Source organism: Candida albicans, chromosome 6 (genome assembly GCF_000182965.3).
Source record: "Candida albicans SC5314 chromosome 6, complete sequence".
In the NCBI taxonomy this organism is placed as follows: Eukaryota; Fungi; Ascomycota; class Pichiomycetes; order Serinales; family Debaryomycetaceae; genus Candida; species Candida albicans.
Window position 1 is genome coordinate 634,584 of NC_032094.1, and position 23,769 is coordinate 658,352.

The 23,769-nt window shown below is 31.8% G+C and overlaps 10 protein-coding genes across 10 annotated transcripts; 5 read left to right on the plus strand and 5 right to left on the minus strand. All coding sequences in view use genetic code 12, as the record gives it.

Moving 5' to 3' along the window:
* Window positions 1–589: 589 nt before the first annotated feature.
* Window positions 590–1,846, plus strand: SAP5 (Sap5p; the record flags this gene model as incomplete). Its single annotated transcript, XM_714054.1, has 1 exon — window positions 590–1,846. The coding sequence occupies one exon, from the start codon at window positions 590–592 to the stop codon at window positions 1,844–1,846; it is 1,257 nt and encodes a 418-aa protein (XP_719147.1).
* Window positions 1,847–2,670: 824 nt separating this feature from the next.
* CAALFM_C603040CA (phosphatidylinositol-3,5-bisphosphate 5-phosphatase) lies at window positions 2,671–5,619 on the minus strand (the record flags this gene model as incomplete). The annotated part of the gene is made up of 1 exon (XM_714055.2): window positions 2,671–5,619. One exon carries the CDS (start codon window positions 5,617–5,619, stop codon window positions 2,671–2,673), a length of 2,949 nt encoding a protein of 982 aa, XP_719148.2.
* A 233-nt stretch (window positions 5,620–5,852) lies between these two features.
* Window positions 5,853–7,253, minus strand: CAALFM_C603050CA (uncharacterized protein; the record flags this gene model as incomplete). Its single annotated transcript, XM_714056.2, has 1 exon — window positions 5,853–7,253. The coding sequence occupies one exon, from the start codon at window positions 7,251–7,253 to the stop codon at window positions 5,853–5,855; it is 1,401 nt and encodes a 466-aa protein (XP_719149.2).
* Window positions 7,254–8,946: 1,693 nt separating this feature from the next.
* Window positions 8,947–11,172, plus strand: PGA60 (Pga60p; the record flags this gene model as incomplete). The annotated part of the gene is made up of 1 exon (XM_714057.2): window positions 8,947–11,172. One exon carries the CDS (start codon window positions 8,947–8,949, stop codon window positions 11,170–11,172), a length of 2,226 nt encoding a protein of 741 aa, XP_719150.2.
* A 405-nt stretch (window positions 11,173–11,577) lies between these two features.
* On the minus strand, window positions 11,578–11,901 carry CAALFM_C603070CA (uncharacterized protein; the record flags this gene model as incomplete). Its single annotated transcript, XM_714058.1, has 1 exon — window positions 11,578–11,901. The coding sequence occupies one exon, from the start codon at window positions 11,899–11,901 to the stop codon at window positions 11,578–11,580; it is 324 nt and encodes a 107-aa protein (XP_719151.1).
* A 127-nt stretch (window positions 11,902–12,028) lies between these two features.
* ADO1 (adenosine kinase) lies at window positions 12,029–13,072 on the minus strand (the record flags this gene model as incomplete). The annotated part of the gene is made up of 1 exon (XM_714060.2): window positions 12,029–13,072. The coding sequence occupies one exon, from the start codon at window positions 13,070–13,072 to the stop codon at window positions 12,029–12,031; it is 1,044 nt and encodes a 347-aa protein (XP_719153.2).
* An 813-nt stretch (window positions 13,073–13,885) lies between these two features.
* Window positions 13,886–15,907, plus strand: CAALFM_C603090WA (uncharacterized protein; the record flags this gene model as incomplete). The annotated part of the gene is made up of 1 exon (XM_714061.2): window positions 13,886–15,907. One exon carries the CDS (start codon window positions 13,886–13,888, stop codon window positions 15,905–15,907), a length of 2,022 nt encoding a protein of 673 aa, XP_719154.2.
* A 1,677-nt stretch (window positions 15,908–17,584) lies between these two features.
* On the plus strand, window positions 17,585–19,144 carry SHE3 (She3p; the record flags this gene model as incomplete). Its single annotated transcript, XM_714063.2, has 1 exon — window positions 17,585–19,144. One exon carries the CDS (start codon window positions 17,585–17,587, stop codon window positions 19,142–19,144), a length of 1,560 nt encoding a protein of 519 aa, XP_719156.2.
* A 76-nt stretch (window positions 19,145–19,220) lies between these two features.
* On the minus strand, window positions 19,221–20,354 carry CAALFM_C603110CA (uncharacterized protein; the record flags this gene model as incomplete). The annotated part of the gene is made up of 1 exon (XM_714064.2): window positions 19,221–20,354. One exon carries the CDS (start codon window positions 20,352–20,354, stop codon window positions 19,221–19,223), a length of 1,134 nt encoding a protein of 377 aa, XP_719157.2.
* Window positions 20,355–20,574: 220 nt separating this feature from the next.
* POL5 (DNA-directed DNA polymerase) lies at window positions 20,575–23,742 on the plus strand (the record flags this gene model as incomplete). The annotated part of the gene is made up of 1 exon (XM_714066.2): window positions 20,575–23,742. The coding sequence occupies one exon, from the start codon at window positions 20,575–20,577 to the stop codon at window positions 23,740–23,742; it is 3,168 nt and encodes a 1,055-aa protein (XP_719159.2).
* Window positions 23,743–23,769: the final 27 nt, after the last annotated feature.

Below are 23,769 nucleotides of genomic sequence, written 5' to 3' on the forward strand. Positions count from 1 at the left end.
TACATTATCTTTACAAAAAAGATACTAATCAAACTAATGAGAAGTAATATAACAAATGGTTTTCCTTTTTCTTTAGTTTGTTTTGTCTAGGTTACAGTAGTATGTGGAAAGAAAAAGCGGTTCTTGACACAAATTTGGCTGAAATTTTCAATGCTGAACATCATAACCATCATCAACATTTTTAAGACACCAAGGTATGCAAAAAATAATAATGGCAAGAAAAAAAAGCATTTCATGTTTTATCTGGTTAGTTTACATACTTTTTACTGACGGGTAACATAGTTTCTTCCAACCATTCGTGGGAACCCTTGGCGATGTATTCAAATACCATACATTCAAATGGCAAGCTCGAATATTAATTATGTGGTTTCCAAAACTATATAAAGATGTCAATGTATCCCACAATTTTATTTAAAATGTCTTTCTTCTCTTCACCAACAATCAATCACTCATTCATTCATTCAAATAGTCATTCATTCCTTTATTACCGACTATYATTCATTCCTTTATTACCGACTATYATTCATTCCTTTATTACCGACTATCATTCAYTCCTTTATAACTAATCCAAAGTTAAGCTCAACCAACAATGTTCTTGAAAAATATCTTGAGTGTTCTTGCTTTTGCTTTATTAATTGATGCTGCTCCAGTTAAAAGATCTCCAGGGTTTGTTACCTTAGACTTTAATGTCAAGAGATCTCTTGTTGATCCAGATGATCCAACTGTTGAAGCTAAAAGATCTCCTTTATTTTTAGAGTTTACTCCCTCAGAATTTCCCGTCGATGAGACTGGTAGAGATGGTGATGTGGACAAAAGAGGACCTGTTGCAGTTACTTTGCACAATGAAGCTATTACTTATACTGCTGATATTACTGTTGGTTCAGATAACCAAAAACTTAATGTTATTGTTGACACTGGGTCTTCTGACTTGTGGATTCCAGATTCAAACGTTATTTGTATTCCAAAATGGCGTGGTGACAAAGGAGACTTCTGTAAGAGTGCTGGTTCTTATTCCCCAGCATCTTCCCGCACTTCCCAAAATTTGAATACCCGTTTTGACATTAAATATGGTGACGGTTCTTACGCTAAAGGTAAGTTGTATAAAGATACCGTTGGTATTGGTGGTGTTTCTGTTAGAGATCAATTATTTGCTAACGTTTGGTCTACTAGTGCTCGTAAGGGTATTTTAGGTATTGGTTTTCAAAGCGGCGAAGCTACCGAGTTTGATTACGACAATCTTCCTATTAGTTTGAGAAATCAAGGTATTATTGGTAAAGCTGCTTATTCCCTCTACCTTAACTCTGCTGAAGCTTCTACTGGGCAAATTATTTTTGGTGGTATTGACAAGGCCAAGTACAGTGGCTCTTTAGTTGATTTACCAATCACTTCCGAAAAAAAATTAACTGTCGGTTTAAGATCTGTCAATGTTAGGGGACGAAATGTTGATGCTAACACTAATGTCCTTTTAGATTCTGGTACTACTATCAGTTATTTCACTAGAAGTATTGTTCGTAACATTCTCTATGCCATAGGTGCTCAAATGAAGTTTGACTCTGCTGGTAATAAAGTTTATGTTGCTGATTGTAAAACTTCAGGTACCATTGATTTCCAATTTGGTAATAACCTCAAGATCTCCGTTCCTGTTTCCGAATTCCTTTTCCAAACATATTACACTAGTGGTAAACCTTTCCCAAAATGTGAAGTTCGTATTCGTGAAAGTGAAGATAATATTCTTGGTGACAACTTTTTAAGATCAGCTTATGTTGTCTACAATTTGGACGATAAGAAAATCTCCATGGCTCCAGTTAAATACACTTCCGAGTCTGACATTGTTGCTATTAATTAAAGAACTTTGACTTTAGATTAATTATCGATTTGCTGCCTTCCTTCAAAATTGGTTGTTTGCATCTTAATACCATTTATAAATCAAAGGAAGTGCTATATTTTTTTGTCTCTATTGGGTTTTTTTAGAATTGACAGCTATTGATTGAATATCTATTAGTATGAATATATATATCCATTAAATATGCCTAAAATTGTCAGTGAACTTTAATGTAGTAATAATTGCAGTATACTTTTTTAAAATTCTGGAAATATCCCTGTTTGAATTGCTAGTGGACGTTTCCATATAAATTACTTAATTAAAGAAGTACATTTTTGCTGTACTGGTTATAGAAAAATCACCGAAATGTAACATTGTGGGGGGGGTTCTGTCGTATAGTAGCAACAAATTTTCCCAATGATTGGTATTAGAGCTACTCTGTACGACATATGTTCTGTAGACTTGAACTGCATGTCCAGGAATGGACACATATGCCGGCATGACGTGAAACATGAGTTTTGTATAAAAGGAATAGGAAATGTAAAATATTTTATATAGTTATTTGTTTTAATTATGGAAAATTAAGTGTTTATTCTGTTCTATAAGTTTTAACCATAGATACAACAAAATCATGAATTCACTTATTTAAATTAGGTTCACCAATCACCATTGCCTACACTGTATTAAAATGGGCTATATCATCAATTAAGCCAGACATTACTAATTTGAGTTAAGTTGTTAGCTTAATGGACCAACCACTTTAAGTTAAATTGGTAATGCAATTTGTTCAACATCCAAGTCAAATGCCACGACTCTACGACAAATACCTTACAATTTTTTGTCTATTATTAAAAGAAATAATTATTGTCGGTATTTAAATCTAATTGATTATTAAAATTTGTTATCATTTCATTATCAATACTATCAAAAGTCAAATATGTTTTCAAATCTTGAGGACTAATCAAATCTTCCCGACGGGCAGCACCAGCACCATCACTACCATTTCTAAGTTTAGAAAAAATTTCATTACTGTAATACCAATAAATTTCTTTATCTTCAATATTTGTTTTAACTCGAGGATTAAATGAATAATCTTGAGTATTAATTGTTTGATGCTTAATGATTTTATCATAATCCCATTGTGAATTGTATAATTCAATATCTTTTTCATTCACAGTGACAATAGAATTTGCTTGATCTGGATCAGGCGTAATTGATCTGTCCTCCTCATCATTATCTTCAATTAAATCAAGATTTCTTTTGCTACTGATTAGACTACTGGTATTATTGTGGTCATTTTTGAATGGTAAGAATTTTTGAATTCGCTTAGAACGTGGTGTTTTGATCTCAAGTTTAGCTTTTGATTCGTGTTCAAAAGTCTTATATTTCTTCCTCCGAGATTCAAAAGGGCTGTAATCAAATTTATTACCATTCTCAGTATTCTCAGTAGGTGGGAAATATCTTGAGTTTGAGTTCATATTGAATTGGAAAAGTTCTGTAAATGATTGATATTTTCTTGGGATATAACATTCATTAAACCATTTCTCATTACAATCAGGAAATGCTTCTAATCGTAAAACTTCATTACACTCATTCCCTGAGAAAGAATATCGTGAATCCAATAAAAATGCTTCGTTATACCAATTAATATAACTTTTATGAGGACCATGTAACCCATTACCTGAATAATCATTATGAAGAGCATAATCATTTTGTAATTCCCATAATTTGGGTTTATCAGGTTCATAAATATAATTCCCCAAAAACAAATTTATTGCTTCTTGACGTATAGAGTCCATAAATGAATTAGAATACATCCGTTTAATACTATTCAACATATCTCTTGTATGCGAAGACCACTGATTGATCCGTCGATAAGAGTCCATCGTGTTAACCAAGTTTGAGCCACCATATTGAATGGCAATAGTATCTCCATGATCATGAAATATTTCTGTAACCACATTGATCAAATCTGAATCATAGTCCAAGTTTTGGGTTTCCGAAATAATCTTCAAACTCCGTAGTTGATGAGTTAATGCTTCTTTACAAATAATAAATTGTGCTGCATTAGTTCTGTCCAAACAATCTATGCAATTTGTTCTTATAATCCCCTTTTGTAGTTTTGTAGTAGACAAATTGATCCCATTATGGAAAAATCCAATTTGACTCATCGCATTAGCTGCTATAGCTTGTATTGGTCCAATCACATCCAAGTTTTTCTTAGAATGTCTAGACATATCAAAGCTAAAATATTGGATTTTCTTACCTTCAGGTAAAAATTGATCAAGATATTTTATGCAAGCCATGAAATAGTGGTTTAATTTCAGCTCTCGTGGTTGCTTTTCCTTTTGTTTAATCAAGTTTAACACAATTATTGGCAGCCCATATCGGTGAAACAAATCGTTGAAATGCAATGCTGAGCTTTGATAAAATGGATCATTCAAATTAATCTGTATAGGTGGTTTCGGAAGTTTATTCATGTCTTGAGTCCAATATAATGGTATAGACCCCCGATGCTGAACAAAACTAGTGTATCGTGGGTTGTTGTAGAAGCCATATTTTGGGTCATGGAACGATGTAATTAGCATGTCACTGACTATTTGTTCTGTTTCAATTTCATTGGCAACATTACCTTTGTCATTGACTCCTCTTTTCAAAAACCGTGCTCCAGCAAAATGATGAGACCTTCTCGCTATTATAGTTATATAGAACTTTCTCCCATAAACTGAAATATTAGCCTGGTCTATAAATCCGTGTATAATTGGTTGGAACCATTCGTATGTGGCCACTTCAGGATTGTCTAGTATAGGTTTTAACAACAAGTTGTTCCATACAAATCTTTCATTATGTTCAAAGTTATTGAACAAGTCATTTACTTTATTAGTGTTTACTCCAAATTGAAGATCAGTTGCCTTTTTCTTATTCCGGACAAAATTGGTTTGTAAAGTATTGGTGATGTCGTAACTATAACTGAAATAAAAAGTTTTCCCCAAATCCATATACTTGAAAATAGATAACAATCTCTCTTCATCACTATATTTTTCTGGCCGTTTATAGTTTGTTCCTAATGGAATTAATTTGGTTTCGTCTATATGATAAATGAAATGTCCACCCAAAATAGCAACTTGAGAACATTTTGTGATTAAACACAAGTAATAACTCTGAGTGAATCTAATTAATCCTAACATCCCGTACCCTTGTGCAACCTTGTGTATACCTCCTTCAATAGACTCATCTAATCCATTTAATAACTCAATCATATCTTTCCTGGTGTAAAAATAATTACTATCTTCAATAATGGAAACAACATTATCATTTTCTTCGTCTTTGCTGATTTCCATAATACGAAAAAGACTTTCTTTTGAGTTACTTCCAACTATGTACATTGTAGTTGTGGCATTGTAAATTGTGAACCTTTGCAATATGATACGTTTATTACTTTCAGATGCATCCCCATAATCGTCTTGTTGTTCTTCATTCTCATTACCCCGTTCTCGGCTCTGATCCAGATGGTTTTGTTGAGTTTGCTCGTCTTGGTTTATGTATTGTTGTCCATTTTGCTGTGGATCTTGTTGTTGTGTCTTGTTATTGTCTTTTATAAAATTTGTGTCTTCATTACTATGCAGCAGTTTGTTCACTTGCTGTTCTTGTTGTTTATCTTTCGGGTGTTGTAAAGTTGTATTTTGATCTGAGTTAGAACTAGCTGCAGTTACAGCAGTGGGCTTTGGCATTGATTCAAACTTCTGGTGAAATTTATCTTGTCCATTGCTGTCAGTCTTCGGCACATTAAGATTCATTTAATAAGTTAAAGAGATTACAAATATATACTTAAAAGTAAGTTGTGGAGAATCAAATCAAGCAAAATAATCTTTGATCTTTTATTTTTGGTTTGTTTATTTTTTTCTGTTTCCACCAAGCGTCCCCCTAGTTGTCTCCCCGTTTCACTTCTGTTGCCAATCTAATTAAATGTGATATGTTATATTCTAAACCAGTTAGCTAAATAATATACACTAGATAAAGTTACACTTCTCTATAACTGACCTAATATGGGAAGTTTCCATTTCAACCCATAATGATCGTACGAACAATTTCTTTCAATTGGAATTTCATCCCCATCAACAACGTTCTTTTTACTGTCTTGCTCTTTACAATCAACCAAATAATCACCAAATCTATTGATAAATTGACGTTGTTGGTAGATGGTAGTAAATTTGAAATTCCTTATTGTGAATTTGTTCAAGTAGAAAAACCTGCCATAGTTAAGCAATTTCTTATTATCATATAATACATAATCTTGCAAGGAATTCAAGGCCAATGATGATGACGAGGAAGATGAAGATAAAAATCCATTAGTCTTTTCATATTCCAATAAAAACTGCTTGTCATATTTATTGATAATACTAAATGGGTCTCCATCTCCGTAAACGTCTCGGTTGTATTGGTAGCTCAAGTCATCCGAACATCCGGCATTTTGGACGTAATTTAAAGCTTTATATAAATTCTTTAATAGGATGTTGATAAAATATCGGTAATCAGTTTCATTAATTGAATAGTATAATAGGTCGTACTCGTTGAATAACATTGACGGTTGACTGATGTCAATAAAGTACACACGAAATCCACTTTTCAAGTATAATCCAATTTCTTCCATCACAATTTCAATTCTTCGTAGCTTGTTATGATCACTATTGGATTGAAATTGTTTGAAGTAAAATCTTGACTCTGTTTCTGATGGTGGTGGGATTACAAAATGCCCCACATTCAAACATACAAATTGATTCTTTGGTAAGATTTCATTTATATTGCTAGGGGGATAGAATGTTTGCAGTTTAATGAGGGTTTCACCTAGTTCATTCAATTCTTGATATCTGACCTCAAATTTGGTGGTTCCTAATCCTTGACCATTCTTAACTGCCAAAGCAATATTCAAATTGTAATCACCTGGGGCAAGCCAACAAACTTTATTATAACTCAATAAATAAGTTCGATTAATCTCAACATAATGATTGAAAACATAATTTGAAGGCTCATCAATTTTGTAATCACAGTATTCAGCATAAAATCGTTTATTTTTGAGAATAGAGTAAATATATTTCCATGAGTCTTTGATATATTGACAATTCAATGGGTTTACGGTGGTGGTGAAATCAGGGTTGTGAACAATTATAGGTGACTCTTCCAATTGCAATCTTTTAGCTATTATTAATCTTGCTTGTTTCCTAAACACGTCTAATGATTTGATATAAGGTTTTAACCAGGGTAAAATCTTTATGATAACTTTGACAGTAGCTTCACCAAATGTATTGACAATTTTATGATAATATAAATCATTATATAGTAAATAAAAGTGACTATTAACAAACTTTAGATTTGAGTTGGGTACCATTAATAATAGTTTGATTTGTATTTCCAACGGCAACTTGACTAACATTTTTTTGGATCAAGTTAAATATTCATTAGTCCTCGAGGAAAGATTGGATAGATGGGGGTTTTCAGTATCAAAGTAACAAATCAATTTGAGCTGAATATATTATCGATTATTGAAGTGAATTTGTCGAGGAAAAAACGGGGAAAGAAGAGAGTTATGAACAATTGCTGGAAAGATAAATGTGGAGGAAATAAGAATAATTAAATTAGTCAAAGCAAGTGAGAGAAAGGGAGCAATCCAAGAACAAAGAAAAAAAAAACAGGGACAAATATTCAACTGTTTGTGGCTCTTTAATTAACAGGCTCTTCAGTAGTAATAATCTAAGTCCTAACTAAGAGGGTTGTACTACTAAAGCCATCAACTAATTGTTATCAGTAGTTATCGTCTTCAAATATCAAAGTAATAGATAATATATAGAGTTGATGTTATGATAATCAATTGATGATGTAATTGAAAAAGAAAGTTTCAAAAGATATCAAAAAAAAAAAGAAAAATTGATAAAAGCGGGACAGCTAACCCCGGATAAAAGGGGATTATACCACACGACTTTATGTTCTAATACTTTCAAGATAAACCAACCGCCAAGTATCCCACTATATTGTATAGAAAACAAGACAATGTTTGTATTCTGAGTACCTATCCAATGCTTGATAGTAATGATTCAATACTATTAACCGTGCTATTCATATTTTTTTTTTAATAAATTTAAGCACAATTTTGTGTTACTCATTGCCAATATTTAGTTTTGCTTTTGTTTAGAAACAGAAACGCCAAAATCTGTCAAAAGCTTGCCTGAAACAAAATAATATTGACTGAACCAGGTGATAGTTATTATCTCTAAAAGATGTTAAAATAAAAAAAAATAAAAACAGTATATAAAAAGAAAGTGGAAATTGGTTTAAAATAAAATAATAATACAAATTGGCGGTAGATCTTTGGAACAGTTTTATTGTGTAGCCATTTCCGTAATGCCTAGTATACGGTTCTGTTATTTATCATCGGCAATTCAATTGACAATGCTTTTGCGTGGTAACTTATAACGTCAAAAAAATAAATATAATTATACTGTCCAAATTCACATAAAGCGATTGGGCAAGCTATATAACAAAACATTTGTAACCTACTAAAAAAAATATGACACGTAAAATTGGAGAGAGGAACTTACGAAATCACGCTTGGTTGACAACAATCAAAACATAATTGGAAACAGCTTGGCACTCCTTTCAATAACGATCTATACACCAGCCTTGATACATTCCATTCTTAGTGCCTCCTCATCAATTGAATTACATCAATTCAAAATGTAACGAAAACTGCAAAAATCAAGAAAAAAAAAAGAAAAAGAATTGGACGGTGTTCTTATAATATATTATTTTTTTGCAACTTCATGAGTATTACGTATATTTTTTTCAAGTCTTGTTTATGACCAGAAATGTGTCAATCTTAATGACATGGGTGACAGTAGAAGCTGGCAATAAAATCAAACAAAAATAATAATTGATTCGAAAGCGTGGTTTTTATGTTTTATAATAATTTTTGACAAGATATTGACTCAATTTCTGTTATACCAAAAAACTACCAGCCTTCCAAGGAATTATTCAATTTTCTTCAATTATTTATAGACATGAATATCGCCTTTTGTAAAATCTATTTTTTGATACTCATCAACAATATTTTTAATTTTGCTTTAGTTAAAATGAAAACGATTTCAATTCTAGCTTTTTTGGTATTAGCTAGATTAATTGAAGCCAATGATTTATTCCAAGTTAAAACCATTATAGATTATCAAGATTTGTACCTTCATATTAATCCAAATAATTTTCAAGTTAAATTAAGTCATTCATCTACTGATGTTTTCGAATTTGATGAAAGTTCCAATAAATTGTTTTGTGCTGGTACAAATGATATAATTACTTATAATAAAGAGAATTGTCCTTATCTTATGAAATTTGCTGATGAGTCACTGTCCTCAGTTTTAGGTTGGTCATTGGATAGACAAACACTTAGATTTGATCATGATTTGTACTTTTGTGGTACCAAACCGCCCTATTCCCTTTTAGCTGATCCATCGGGTTCTGCAAATTGCAGGAAATTAAACATCTTTAGGACAGTCTTAGAACCCAAAGTAGAAAAAGAAGAAGAGGAAGAAGAATACGATGGTGAAGAAGATGACGACGATGAATCTTTAACGGAATTTGAATCCTCGACTGACTTTCCAACAATGACTGACGAATCAACGGAAGTTGAGCCCTCAACTACAACTGAGTCTGCAATTTCAACAACCGAGACTTCAAAAGATGAAGAATCTTCAACAACAGTTGAGTCTACAACAACGCCAAAGACCACAACAACCACGTCAGCTGACTCTGTAACAACAACTTCTAAATCAAATGAGTCATTAACTACAACTGAATCAAATGAATCATCAACTACAACTGAATCAAAGGACTCCTCTACGACAACTGACGAGTCTACACCAGAATCATCCACTACTGAAACTGATAAGACAGAAACAACAATTGAAGAACAAGAGGAAGAAAGTACCACATCTTCTCAATCTGAAGAAACCGAAGGACCATCAGGAGGAAATGTCGATTCCACAGTCGCAATGGTCATATCAGCAATGTTTCAAGGTGATAGAGTTTATTTTTATTCCGATGACAAATATATCACTCTTTTGAATGGTGATTTGGCAACATTTAAAATTGACGATGGGTATTTACAAGTTAACAATAACAAATGGGTTAATGTTAATATTGAAAGATTATTAGAATTAGTTGATAATCAAGAAGATGCCACTCAAGGTTGGATTATTAATGATGAAGGTATATTTTTGGTACAAGATGGATTTTATTCAGATAGTGTTAGCTTTAGTGCTTGTGGTCATGATTCAGGGTATCGAGTTTATTTAGGTGAGGAAAATGGTTGTGAACCTTTAAATCAATTTAGAATTATGAATATTGAAGAAGATGAAATTGATGAAACTGAGACGACGGAATCTACTAAGACGACAGAAACTACTAAAACGACCGGTCCTGCTGAGACAACTGACCTGGCCGAATCGACTGATGATCTGAATGAGTCGAGTGCACCACCACCAACTGAAGATCCTAGTGATATTCCAAGTGCTACTACTACTGATGAAGCCACTGTTGATCCATCTGATGAACAGTCTATTGCTCCAACTAGCGAGCCAATTGATGAATCAACTGAATCTGAAGAGCCTAATGAGTCTGTAACAGTGACTGGTGATACCACCACAGATACTTCTGAACAAGGATTGACAACATTCACTACAGAGACCACCGCTACTGTTACTGATTGTGAGGATGGTGATGATTCATGTACACCAAGAACTACGATTCGTAGTACCGTTATCACCACCCATTGTCCAATCGTCACCAAGACTGAAGTTGAAACAATTGTTACTGATTTAACAATCACCCTTACTACATGTATTGATGAGACTATTTGCGAAGCTACAACTTTTGTTGTTTCAACTACTGTGGTTACTACTACCTTGACTACTCATCTGGTGGTTACAGAATATGTTCTGAGTGCTCATGAAGGTGATGGTTCCTCTACTATTGCTAATGAAGATAAACATAATGATGCTATTGTGACACCACAAGAAACCGTAGCTCCAGATACCAATAGTCCTGATGCAGATCAAGAACAACCTGATTCAGTGGAACCAGATAATGAAACCACTGATGCTCCAATAAATGTCGAAGATGATGCTACTGCTTTGATTTCCGATGAAGATACTACAACTTCAACAATCACAACTTTGATTTATATCACCCAATCAGGAGATCAACCAATTAAAACTCCTGTTCCAATTTTTGATAATGCTGCTAATTTGGCTGGTTCAATCTCTCTTTCCAGTGGTGTCTTACTATTGATTTTAATGTTGATTTAAGATTTCTATGGTTTTATTTTTTTTTTACACTTTCTATGGTAATTTTTTTTTATTTTTGTATTATTTTGGAATCTCCTATATATCAATTTTATCAATGTTTCTTGGATTAAAGTTGAAAGTTGGTTCCAGTATTTCTTTTTTTTGTTTTGTATAATAAAACTTTTTTTAATATTTATAGTATATTTGAAATATATGGAAATAATGAGATTTGTTTAAATGGAGGTGGTAATATATCCAGTTGAATTTGGTTATTACTTGAAGGTAAACAGGGGATTTTTTTAAAAGTTCAATTTTGATGTAAATTTGCTTGAAAACCACACCAAAATTGTAATCTTTGGAAAATAGAAAACATTCACAATTACTATCCAGTCCTTCTACAACAGGACAACATCAAATGACACATAATTACATACTATTAAAAGATGGGCTGGCTTTCACTTGGATGTAATTATCTCCAATTTTGCAACACATTTTGAAAAAAGTGCGATAATATTTTTGACTTGTGTTTACCAGGTTGCAATTGAAACCAGTTTGAATTCTAAAACCACTTGGAAAATAACTAAGTAAATCTGTTGAAGTTTGTTTTTTTAAATATTTACATATATACATAAAGACATACATAGATGAAGATAATTTGAGTGTGAAAAAAAAAAATGGTAAATGAAAACTGGAAACCTGTAATAAAATAAAAATCAATTGAAAATTTTTTTTGGAAATTCTATAACCCATGTTGAAATGAATAAAATTGGAATAAATTAATGTCTAAAAAGGATGAAAATAAACAACACACTGTTGTTGCAATGATAAATGACACTTTTTAAATGCAAGTAATATTAGATAAATCTTTGGTATACTCTTAGTTAGAGTAAGTTTGTTTTGGGAATGGGAAAGATGGACCGACTTCTTGGATAGACAAAGCAGCAGCCCATTGACCAACATCAACAGATTGTGGTAAATCTTTACCTTCAACCAATGAAGCAACAAACCCAGCAGCAAAGGCATCACCAGCACCATTAGTGTCAACAACTTTTTCTTTAGCCAATTCTTTGACTGGATATTGTTGAACATCAAATGAATCCTTAGTGGCATCATAAGTGACAGTAATAGTTGGTTCTAAACCTTGAGTGAAAATAACAGTTCTAGGAATTTGTTTATTTTCTTTAGGTAATTTAGCAACTTCTTTAGCAATTTCAACAACATCAGTAGTTTTCAAATCATGACTTTCTGCATAAGCAGCAGCTTCACTTTCGTTGGCAATGACGTAATCAACGTATGGTAAAACTTCATCCAATTGTTGTTTGAAGAATTGGGCAATGAAAGGAGCAGAAAAGTTCAAAACTAATGGTTTGTTGGTTTTACTAGCATGTTCACCTAATAATTTGATAGCTGGTGGAGAAACAGTTAAATGGAACCCACCAATATAGTAAAATCCAGCTTTTTCAACAATTTCCCAATTTTCTGGTTTTTGTAAATGATCAGGAGTGAAATGATTAGCAGCGGCCAAATCAGTGACTAATGATCTATCATGATTATGAATCAATGCAGCACATTTACCAGTAGCAATATCGTCTTGAATTTGATATTTTGTAGTTAAACCATACTCTTCATTAGCTTGATTTAATCTTTCAGCATAGATATCTTTTCCAACTGATCCAAAATAAACGACTGAATTTGGTGGTAAAATATATTGGGCACCTCTAGCAGTGTTTTGAGCAGCACCACCAGCAACCAAAACTAAATCATCACGTTTAATCAATTCTTCGAAAATTGGCATATGTTTTGGATCAGCTAAGATGGCATCATTATCTTTTAAATCATATTTTTGTAAATAATCTTTTTCAACTTTGGCTTGTAAATCCAATAATGGGTTACCTAAGCAAACTAATTTATAAGATGACATAATTGATGTAGTAAAGTTACGTTTGAAGTAATGAGAAACAAAAGTTTTCAATATTTGTTGTTGTTGAAGTAGTAGTAAACGATTCATTTTTTAGTCTAGTTTAAATTGGTTGAATGAAAATTTTTTTTGTTGGTTTCTCAGAGTTCCATACAATACTGTGGAGTTGTCGTATAACTTGTCTTGGTAATGCGTGTGCGATTGGCCAGATTATGATTATTTTCTTAGATATCATTCAAGATCTGAATGTAGGCACGTGCATCACTTGATGGGAATTAATAAAACTATTAAGTACATATCTCACAACTGATAGTAATTCTAGTAAGTGGTAAAAGAAGTTGAAAGATAATTGAGGACTGGTAAAGAACCTCGATAAATATTATTTGAGCTCTTATATTCTGGTTGTTTTCGTTAGTCCAACTTTTTGCAACTGTTCTAGTCCCATAATGACAATAGATCTAGATATTTGATATTCAATGCCATGTTTTCAGTTATTGAAAATAAAAAACACCAAAAGAAGTATCATTGAATTAAAATTAAATATTCAATCTTCATTATGTTTTATAACTTCGTCACTCCACACTCAGATAAACGTGGGATAATCTCCCCAAATATATACAGAAAACTCGTAAATAGTAAAAAAGTTTAATTCAAAGGGTTACCCCCAATCACTTGGGAGAATACCAAGAAATAAAAACGACTTTATCAACTTTACTACAACTAAGTTTTATAATCTATAAATAGTGTCTAGAACGACCCTCTTCAAATGAAAATAATACACTTTCTTACCCACGATAATATAAACCACAATTCACTATGGAGAGGCTGAATAAATTTATTGACATCCTTTCAAATTCAAACCCACACACCACCCCGTTAGATTTCCTGAGTTATAGATATATCAACACACCATTAGATCCATTACCAATTGACACTAAAACAGTTCAACCACCACAATTCATACCCACAATCAATGAAGCAATTGTTCATTTAAAATTATTAAAGGCTTTCCAAGTCATGAAAAATAAAGTATTAATTGATTATGAAACAGATGAAGAAGAATATTGTGAGAAACGTTGGCAAAGTTTTATAACTTTAGCTGTTAGAAGATTCATTATATTTGTTTCGGCAATACGTGTAAATGCTCCTGGTGGTCAACTGGGTCCTGGAACAGAATCACAAATATTCAATAATGCTAACATAAAACAAGATTCTTTTGTAAAGTTTATGAATGATTTAATGCCACCATTAGATGTAATTATGGTATGGCATTCATTTTTATTGAATCCAAAAACTTTCTATGATACTTGTTTAAGAACTAATGTTTTGAGGTTTGCTAATTTCCCCTTACCTTTATATAAATTAAATCAATTCATTGATAATTATACTTTTGAATTTAATGTTAACCCCACCCCACAGGAAAATTATTTAAATTTAATTAAATCATTTACTAATGATGAAAGAGATTATCAATATGACATCGCTACCAAATTTTCCTTATATAAACAAACAGTGAGATTTTATTGTCCTGGGTGTACAAAAGTGTTAACTGATTGGGTAAGAATAAGTGATGAAAATCAAATGGGGTTAGCTGATAGAAATTTAAGTGTTAGAAAATTAAGATCACGATCATTCGTGGTGGAAGAATTACCCCCATCAAAATGTCCTTGTATTAACATTTCTATGATAACTCATGAATCACTTCGAATACTTCATTTGATTATTGATGCAAGAAGAAAATATCCTTTACTCCCTGGGACTTTCAAATATTTCTCCCTGGTTATTTGTAATCCAAAATATTCAGCACGATCACCAACAACTCTTAGTGAAGACATTTGTCTAGCAGTACAGAAAAGTTATCTGGCAACAAAGGATTTAACAACTATAATAAATGATATCCCTAAAGAATATGCCAATGAAACTACTCGAAGAAGGGTCATTTTAAGAAATTATCTCCAATTTAATTATATTAGTGCTACGGTGGAAAATGGAATCGAAGTTGGGGAAGATTTGGTAGGATGTGTATTAAGGCAAGAAAGGTTTCTTGAAAAGATTAACAAAATGGATTGGTTACATTCTCCATTAATTCATGAAAGTTTACTGGAGTCATTAATACGTTATAAAAGATTCTTTTTGATGTTGACAGCTGACCGGTATAGATTGAACATATTGGTCCCTACTTTAGACATTGATTTATTGTGGCATACTCATCAATTGTCAATGTATGGATATTTCCGTGATTGTCGAACATCACCTTGTCATTATGTTATTGATCATGATGATAAAATTGATGAGAATAGATTAGATGATGCGTTTGCACGTACTGCTAGACGATATCGACAATTATTCAAAGACAACTATTCTATTTGCTATTGCCAATATTGTACAAACTATCGAACCAAATACGCCAATAATGGGCTCCTAACCTTATTTCAGACGAAAAAGAAATTGGAAACTAAAGAAAATGCTATAAGAAACAATCCATTGTTTGACGGAGAGAAACAAGGTGGTGTGACTCACATTAGTGTTCACAATTCAATTCAAATGCCAACAAAGAAGGCCACAAAGAGACGTCAGAAAAACCCCGTGCCTTGGGAGAATAATAGGATAGATGGTGGTCATTATGTGGTTGTACCTGATGCTCCTATCACGACTGACCATTGTCAATTCTATGGCACAGGGTTATGTAACTCTGTGAATGCTCAATGTGTTAGTGATTCAGGTAAATGTTGTTCGTTTGCTAGTTGTACATCATTTGGAGGTTCAGCTTGTGTAACTGATAGTGGTCTGGCTTGTGGAGGAGATGGTGGAGACGGGGGTGGTTGTGGTGGTGATTAGTAAAATCCCATTGCATGTATCAGCAAGGTATGCTTTGTTTTTGCAAACACAATGTACGAGATCAATTTTAGACAGCCAGACCGAATTTCCAAGTAGATATTGAGGGATATGGAAAACAGGAATCAGAAGCATTAGCAATCAGTCCAGAATATAAGTTCTATCTGAAAAGTACATTCTCGACCGGTTTGATGTATACTCTGGTTGTTCTTTGAATACCACCAGGCTCTTTTTTTTTGCAGCACGAACAACCTACAAATTTTGTTTCTGTTAAGCCGACCAAGAAATTTGAGAGAACAACACGAATTTCATTTTTCTCTCGCACGACAATTTCTCTTTTTTTTTTCCCCTTTTTCCGTGCTGTCAATTTCGTTTAACCAACCCTTAGATGCTTTTTTTGGACCCTTAATAAGGCTACCGCACATAAAAAAAGGTCAGAATAGAATAACGCTGATCACTATTGACTGTAATGTATCATATGTAAATCTGTTTCATTCACGTGATTATAATTGAGAAATAGAAATAGTTGGTAGTAGTAGTTGACAAGGCGTAATTGGGGTGGACACAGAATCAATTCTTTAATATACGGAATGTAAGTCACTGTAATTGTGTTGGAACGCGTCAAAGAAAAAAAGAAATCTAATTTTTCAAACTAAAATTCCATTTTTCAATTTTCTCAAACCCAAAGCTTCAACCTCCAACCAACCAACATATAGATAAGTTGAAACAAATTCAACTTTAAAAAATTATATGAAACAATAATAATAAAGTGGAGAGAGAAATAAAAAGAAAGCAGGTATTAACGTGTATATCCTTGAAGCCACATTTAAAGTTTAAAAAAAGGAGTAGAAATCAGTAACAATTCATAATAGAAATGGTTATTTGTAGTTTGTCGTCGTCGTCGTCGTCGTCTAAATTCTCTTTCCCAAATTGAACACAACAACAACAACAACCAACTGCTTGTGTGGTGATAGAGAGAAAATTTTATTGTACTGTTTAAGGAAGAAATCTCTAACCAATATGCAGGATTTACTAAGATTTTAATTGTATGTGAGTGTAGAGTTGGCAACACAAATTAAAGATTTGACCAGATTCACACGACTCTGAGATTTTTGGTGAAAACTTCTAATAATATTTTATATGAGAGAGAGTTGTCTACTTGTTACTTATAAACTCAAAACAAACAAACGAACTAATTTGTTAATCAAAATTTTTCTTTCATATTATTTTCCTTTCTACTTCTATTTTCTGTTCCATTTATCTCTTTTTCCCTTTTCCTTTTCTTCTTTCTTCTTTCCTCCTTCTCTTCTTCTTCTTCTTCTTTTATAATAGATTTGGTTTCATTTGGTTTCATTTAGAATTCAATTTCAATATCAATAATTCTTTGCTTTGTTGTTGTTGTATATTGTTCTTCCCCCAAAACATTAGTTTTTTAAGGAAAAATATCACCAATTCAAAAAATATAACCAATCTTAGATTTATAAGTATTAGGATATTTAAGAAACCTGTTTCAATCCAACTTACGTAACACCCCAACCAGTTCCAATATTCATTTAATTTTTGATTGATTGAATATTAACAAGTAGAGATACACACCCAGATCAACACCCTCATAGTATATCTTTTATTTTATTTTTTTCTTTCTTCGTTTAAAAGAAAATAACAACACATTAAATAATAATGACAGATACTCCAAACTCCCCACTGAAGAGTACGACAAAGTCTGCCAGCTCATCCACTAAAGTTATTGATTCTTTACATTCCAAAATAGATGAATTAACTGATGAATTAACTGCGTTAAAGCAATCACATCAAGAGTTGACGAAAAAACATTCCATTACAGCTAAGAAAAATGATTCCTTTGTTGATCAATTAGCTAATGCCAAACATGAAAATGATATGTTATCGGCGTTATTAAAAAGAAAAGAACGTCGTATTTTGGATTTAGAAGACCAATTTAATGAGTTAACTAGTCAAAATGAAAGTTTGGTGCTTAGCAATAAGAATATGAAAATTAGATGTGAAAATTTACAATCCAACTCTAATGCTAATATTGCTGAATTTGAAAGATTGAAAATCAGTTATGACGCGTTGATTGCTTCTCAAATGGAGTATAAGAATCATTATCAGCAAGAATTAAACAGTTTACAAACTGCTTTTGATAACTATAAATTGGAAAACACTAGACGATTTGAGGAATTACAAACTTCTATTGTCAGTAATGATAAAGATATTGACACTTTATTGGATTCTTTAACCAACAAACGTAAGGCTATGGACAATATTTATGTCAATAAAAATAACAAAGTATTACAATTGTTGGGAAATTTAGCTCATTTGGCCAAATTACATGGACAAGATACTAAATCTCAAGTTGAACAAAATGTAAGTGTTATAGAGCAATTATTGGCTAAGCATCCTGATTTGCAAGAAAAGATATTGGAAAAGGAAAAAATTGAAGTTGATTTAGCTGAGATTATAGCTCATAGCAATGATGTGTTAGCAAATAGTTCATTCGACGAGGACACAACTTTAATCAATTCTCCAGATTTGGAAAATAACCAAAATTTCAATACTACTCACAGCACTTCTGGTTCGGCTACTCCTAACAGCAACAGTCATTCTTTACAATCGAAAAAGAGAAAGAACTATAAACGTAATTCCTTGATTTTGAAAGAACTGCCACCAATCATACTGGAAAATGTTCCAAGTTCTTTACCAAAGAAGCCTCAGGTTAATAATAATCTTATCAACATACCTAAAGCTAGATCCAAGTTTAATACCCCACCAACAACACCTAGACAATTTACAAACCACAATAACGACTTTGAAGTAACACATCAATGGAATGGCAACAATAACATCAATAACCATCGTCGTAACAACAGTGTTGATTCTAGATCAGATAACAGTCAACATCGTCGTAACAATAGCTACGATTCCAGATCAGATCATGGCCAACACCGTCGTCAACCAAGTCAGCAAAATAATAACTACAACAACAACAACTACAACAACAACAACAATAATAATAACAATAACAGTAATAATGGTTTTGTTAAACGAAGTGGTTCTGTTAGAAATGTTAACAATTATAACAACAATAATGGGAATGCTAACAATAATGGTAACAACCATGGGAATAAATCTAAAAGAAGATCGACCTATAATAACAACAACAACAACAATAGCAAAAGAAATTCGCAACTTTTCGATAATAACTTTGTATTAAATGTATAGTATAGAGGTTTATATTTTTAGAGCATATTACACGTTAGTTTTTTATTAAAAAAATGGATAACTATGAAGGAATGAACTATATATTGTAAGCAAGTATTGAACCATCTTCATATCCTGCTAATAAAAGAGGAAATACAAGGTTTCTTTTTGATTTCAAAAGTGCCAAATATTTGGATTTACCAGTAGGAGATTGTAATGTCTCTTGGTTTGATTCGTTCAAAATAGTCATGAAGGTTAATTTTTTTGTTAATTTCGATTTTTCTTGTTCAGTGTTGCCTAATTTTGGTAAACTTTGATTAATTGATATATCACCATATTGAATATATCCATTCCAATATCCAAAAATTAATCGATCATTCTTAAAGTTAACAATTGCTTGAATTCCTGAATGATCCATTTTCATTATTTCAATGGGATCACTATGAATAATCACTTTATTAGTTGTTGATCCAGATACTAACACTGAATCTAGATTCAGTAGACAAATCACTGGATTAGGGACATGAGTTGAATTATGATATTGAAGAATAAATTTCGCTGATTGATTAATAAGGGTTTTATCATTAGTGTTTCCTGTAGTTGATAATATTCTTGCCCGTGGTAATATCAACTGTAGCCCTACAATATCACCACTTTCAAAGCCCACATAAATGATATAATCAGAATTGTTCTCACTGGTGGTGGTAGTGGTGTTAGTGTGGATGATTTTCATTTGCATTATTATACCAAAATCATTACGACTGGTTCCAGAAGATCCAATTTCTTCTATTATTTCACCTTTATTAACTAATTTATAAACATCAAAATCCGATATTAATCTTGTAATTTGCCAATCTTTATCGATTTTATAAACATCCAAATTATTAGAATTGATACTTGCAGGAGTAATTAATAAATCATATATAATACAAATATTACTAAAATTCAATGCATTGCAAGGTATTTCCAAAACACAGCTATACGACTCGTCCCATATCTTAATGGTATTATCTCGAGAATGGGTTAATAAATGATTATGAATTGTTGATATCGTAAGTATGGTATCAGTATGAGCTTGCCATGATTTTTTAGGTCGACGGATTGTTAAATCCCAATTGATTATTAACCCAGAAGAATCTGCCGTGAAAAGATTGAAAGGAGTTCTTGGATCTTGATAGATATATGCTACGGATGATTTATGTGACCGTAGAGTGAATTTTGTAGACAACATAATGTACTATTTGATGTGTTTAAGAGTTAAACGCGTCAAAAAACTATAGAAGTAATAACCATAAAATCTTTTTTCTGCGATGGGTGGGTCCGTGGTTGTTGGAGGCATCGAGAAGTGAGAGAAAAAAAACCGTTCAAATTGGACCAAAAAAAAATAACAACCAACCACCAACTAACCTTAATAACTGAAACTCACTAGAAAACTAACCCTTATAGACCATATGGCAGTCCTGAGAGATCATTATTTTAAATTGGGTTCTGAATTACCCAAAGAACGTTTGAATGCAGCCACTCTGTTAATTTCAGAATTAGTTGCTGCAGATAATGAAGAAGAATGGTCATATGCGTTGAATAGATTACTTAAAGGGATTTTAACTACTAGACAATCAGCAAAATTTGGTTTTAGTATGGCATTAACTGAAGTTGTCAATGAATTAAATAATCGGGGAACTTTAACTGTTGGGAAATATTTAGATTTACTTGTTGAAACTACAAAATTAACCAGTTCAATGAAAGGTAAAGAACAACGAGCAGTTTTATTTGGTAGGCTATTTGGTTTACAAGTATTAATTAATTCTCAAATTATTATTTTGAAAAGTGAACCGGAAGATATGTTACAATTTGTTGAAATTTTAATGGAATTGAGTAATTTTAAAAATTGGATTCGAGAAACTGGAATTTTCACCTTGATACAATTTATAAAATTATTAGATAACAGTAATGTTGAATATAGTAAGAAAATTTATATCAAGATATTGAATATGGTTAATAATTTGGGATTGAATTTATCAACTGAAGGTTTAGCAATTTATTTATCAATTCCTCAAAGTGCCCAATTATCACAAAATGTATCTAATATGAAAGCAAATTGGAAAAATGGTGATCCATTCTATAAGGGAAATTTACCAATATTAGCCAAAGTTTTGAAAGATGTTGAGGTAATCAGTGATGAAGAAACAGGGGATGACCAAAAGAAGAAAAATCAACAAAAGAGTAGTTGGAATTCTCGGTTACCATTTGTGTGGGATTTAATCGTTGCCAAATTCAATCAAGTTGCTGATGATTCAAATGTTGAAGATGAAATGCAAGACCTGTTGGTCACTTCAAAGAAGAGAAAGAAAACCACATCACCAAAGCATAATAATAAACGTGCTAAAATAGAACCAGAATATATTTCATTAAAAGAATTCTGGAAAGTTGTTGTTGATGAAACTTTATTTTCAGAAAAATCATCTAATGAACGTAAATATTGGGGGTTTGAAATTTTTACTAAATTTGTCACATCTTTAGAGACAACCTCACTGGTTCAATATTTATTTACACCAAATTTTATGAGATGTTTAATCAATCAACATGCATCATCAACGAGAATGTTATACAAGATTGCTCAACAAACTTTAAAAACTCTTGTTAAAACCATTCGAGAAACCAAGCCTGAATTGGGTCCTATTGTTTTACTGTGTTTATTAGATGAATCTAAAGGTGGATGTTGGAATTTTGATCTAATTAGTAAATCTCATACCATTGATGAAATTTTACAAATAAAAACAAATGTTAATCAATATATCAATATTTTATTAGAGAATTTTACTATCAAATTACAAACTCAAACAACTTTGGATGATACTAGCAACAATAATAAAAATTCCAATGATAATATTTTAAAATGGTATTTGGATAAAATTGTTTCCTTAATTAAACATAATAACAATAATCAACACAAATTATCTGATACTATTTTGGAATCTATTTTAACAAAATTACTTCAATATTCATTTTTCGACACCAATGATATTAAAATATCAAAATTTTTACAATCTATTTGTAAAGAAAAATTCAATTCAATATTATCAGAAATTATCACTTTAAAACTTTCCCATAGAAATTATAAAACTTGGTCAACATTTTGTTATAAAATCATTGACAAATTATCTCAAGATCCGGAAAACAAATGTCTTGTTGAATTTGATGATGAAATATCTATAGTTAAACAAGAAACTGAAGAATTATTATCCACCATCATTGAATTAAACACCAAATCTTCAGATAAATTGTATATTTTTGAATTAATGTTTTCAATGTGTTTGATTCAATTGTATATGGAAGATGAAGAGACTATCCAGGTGATTAATGAATTGAAATTAGTATTTGAAAATCAATTTACTACCGCCAACAAAGATGACAACGAAGAAGATGACAACAAAGTAGATGATAATTTAGTGTTGACTGAAATTGTATTGAGTTTTATTTCAAGAAAATCTACTTTATTTAAAAAATTGTCAGTTCTAGTTTGGGAAAACTTTTTATGTCAAGTTGATGAGATTGGGAAACTACGTGTCAATGAAGCATGTTTTAAACTATTATTTGATGTATTAGAAGCCAAAGAGAATAAACAAGGTCAAGAAAAACTTTTTGAGGGAGATGGGGAATTCCAAGAAAGTGACGGTGATGAAGAAGACGAGGAGGAGGATGAAGAGGCCGAAGAAGCCGAAGATAACAACGAGAATGATAGCAGTAGTGATATTGATAGTGATAGTGACAATGACAGCGACAATGTCAGTGAGTTAGACAACAATGAAGATACTATCACTGAAATTGACAAACAAACTAATTTAAAACTAGCTCAAGCTTTAGGAATCCCCACCAAGGAATCAGGTGAAGTTAAATTTGATGAGTTAGATGACCTTTCTTCCGATGATGATTATGAATCTGATTCAATGGACGATGAACAAATGATGGCAATGGATGATCAATTATCGAAAATTTTCAAACAACGACAGGACACAATAACTAATTTGGCCACTGGTAACAAACGTAAATTGGAAGTTTTAGAAGCTAAGGAAAATATGATTTTCTTCAAGAATCGAGTATTAGATTTATTAGAGACTTTTAATAAAGTCGCAGTAAACCTGCATTTTAATTTGGCATTCATTGAACCTTTGATTAATTTGATGAATTTGACATTAGATAAAAATTTGGGAGTTAAAGCTCATAAATTATTGAAAAATAAAATCTCCAAAACTAAAATTGACAGTGAAGAATTAAAGAAATATTATAATGATGATCCATTGGAATATTACCATCAATTAATCAATTTAATTGAGGAATTACAAACAAAGGCAAACACTACACAACCATCTAATCAATCAGTTGTACAAAGTTATAATCAAAGTTGTATTATCATTGCCAAAAACTTGTTGAATTTAGATGAATCAAATATGCAAGCAATTGTTGATATTTATTGCAACTCATTAAAACAATGGTGTTTACAATCTGAAAGCAAATTGCAACCTTCTTTGTTTTTCGATTTCATCAATTGGGTCAACAGTAAGAAGAGTAATGCTTCTCATAATCAAAACCAAAACCAGAAACAAAAACATAAATCTTAGTTAAATATATAGACTTGTAGAAATAGT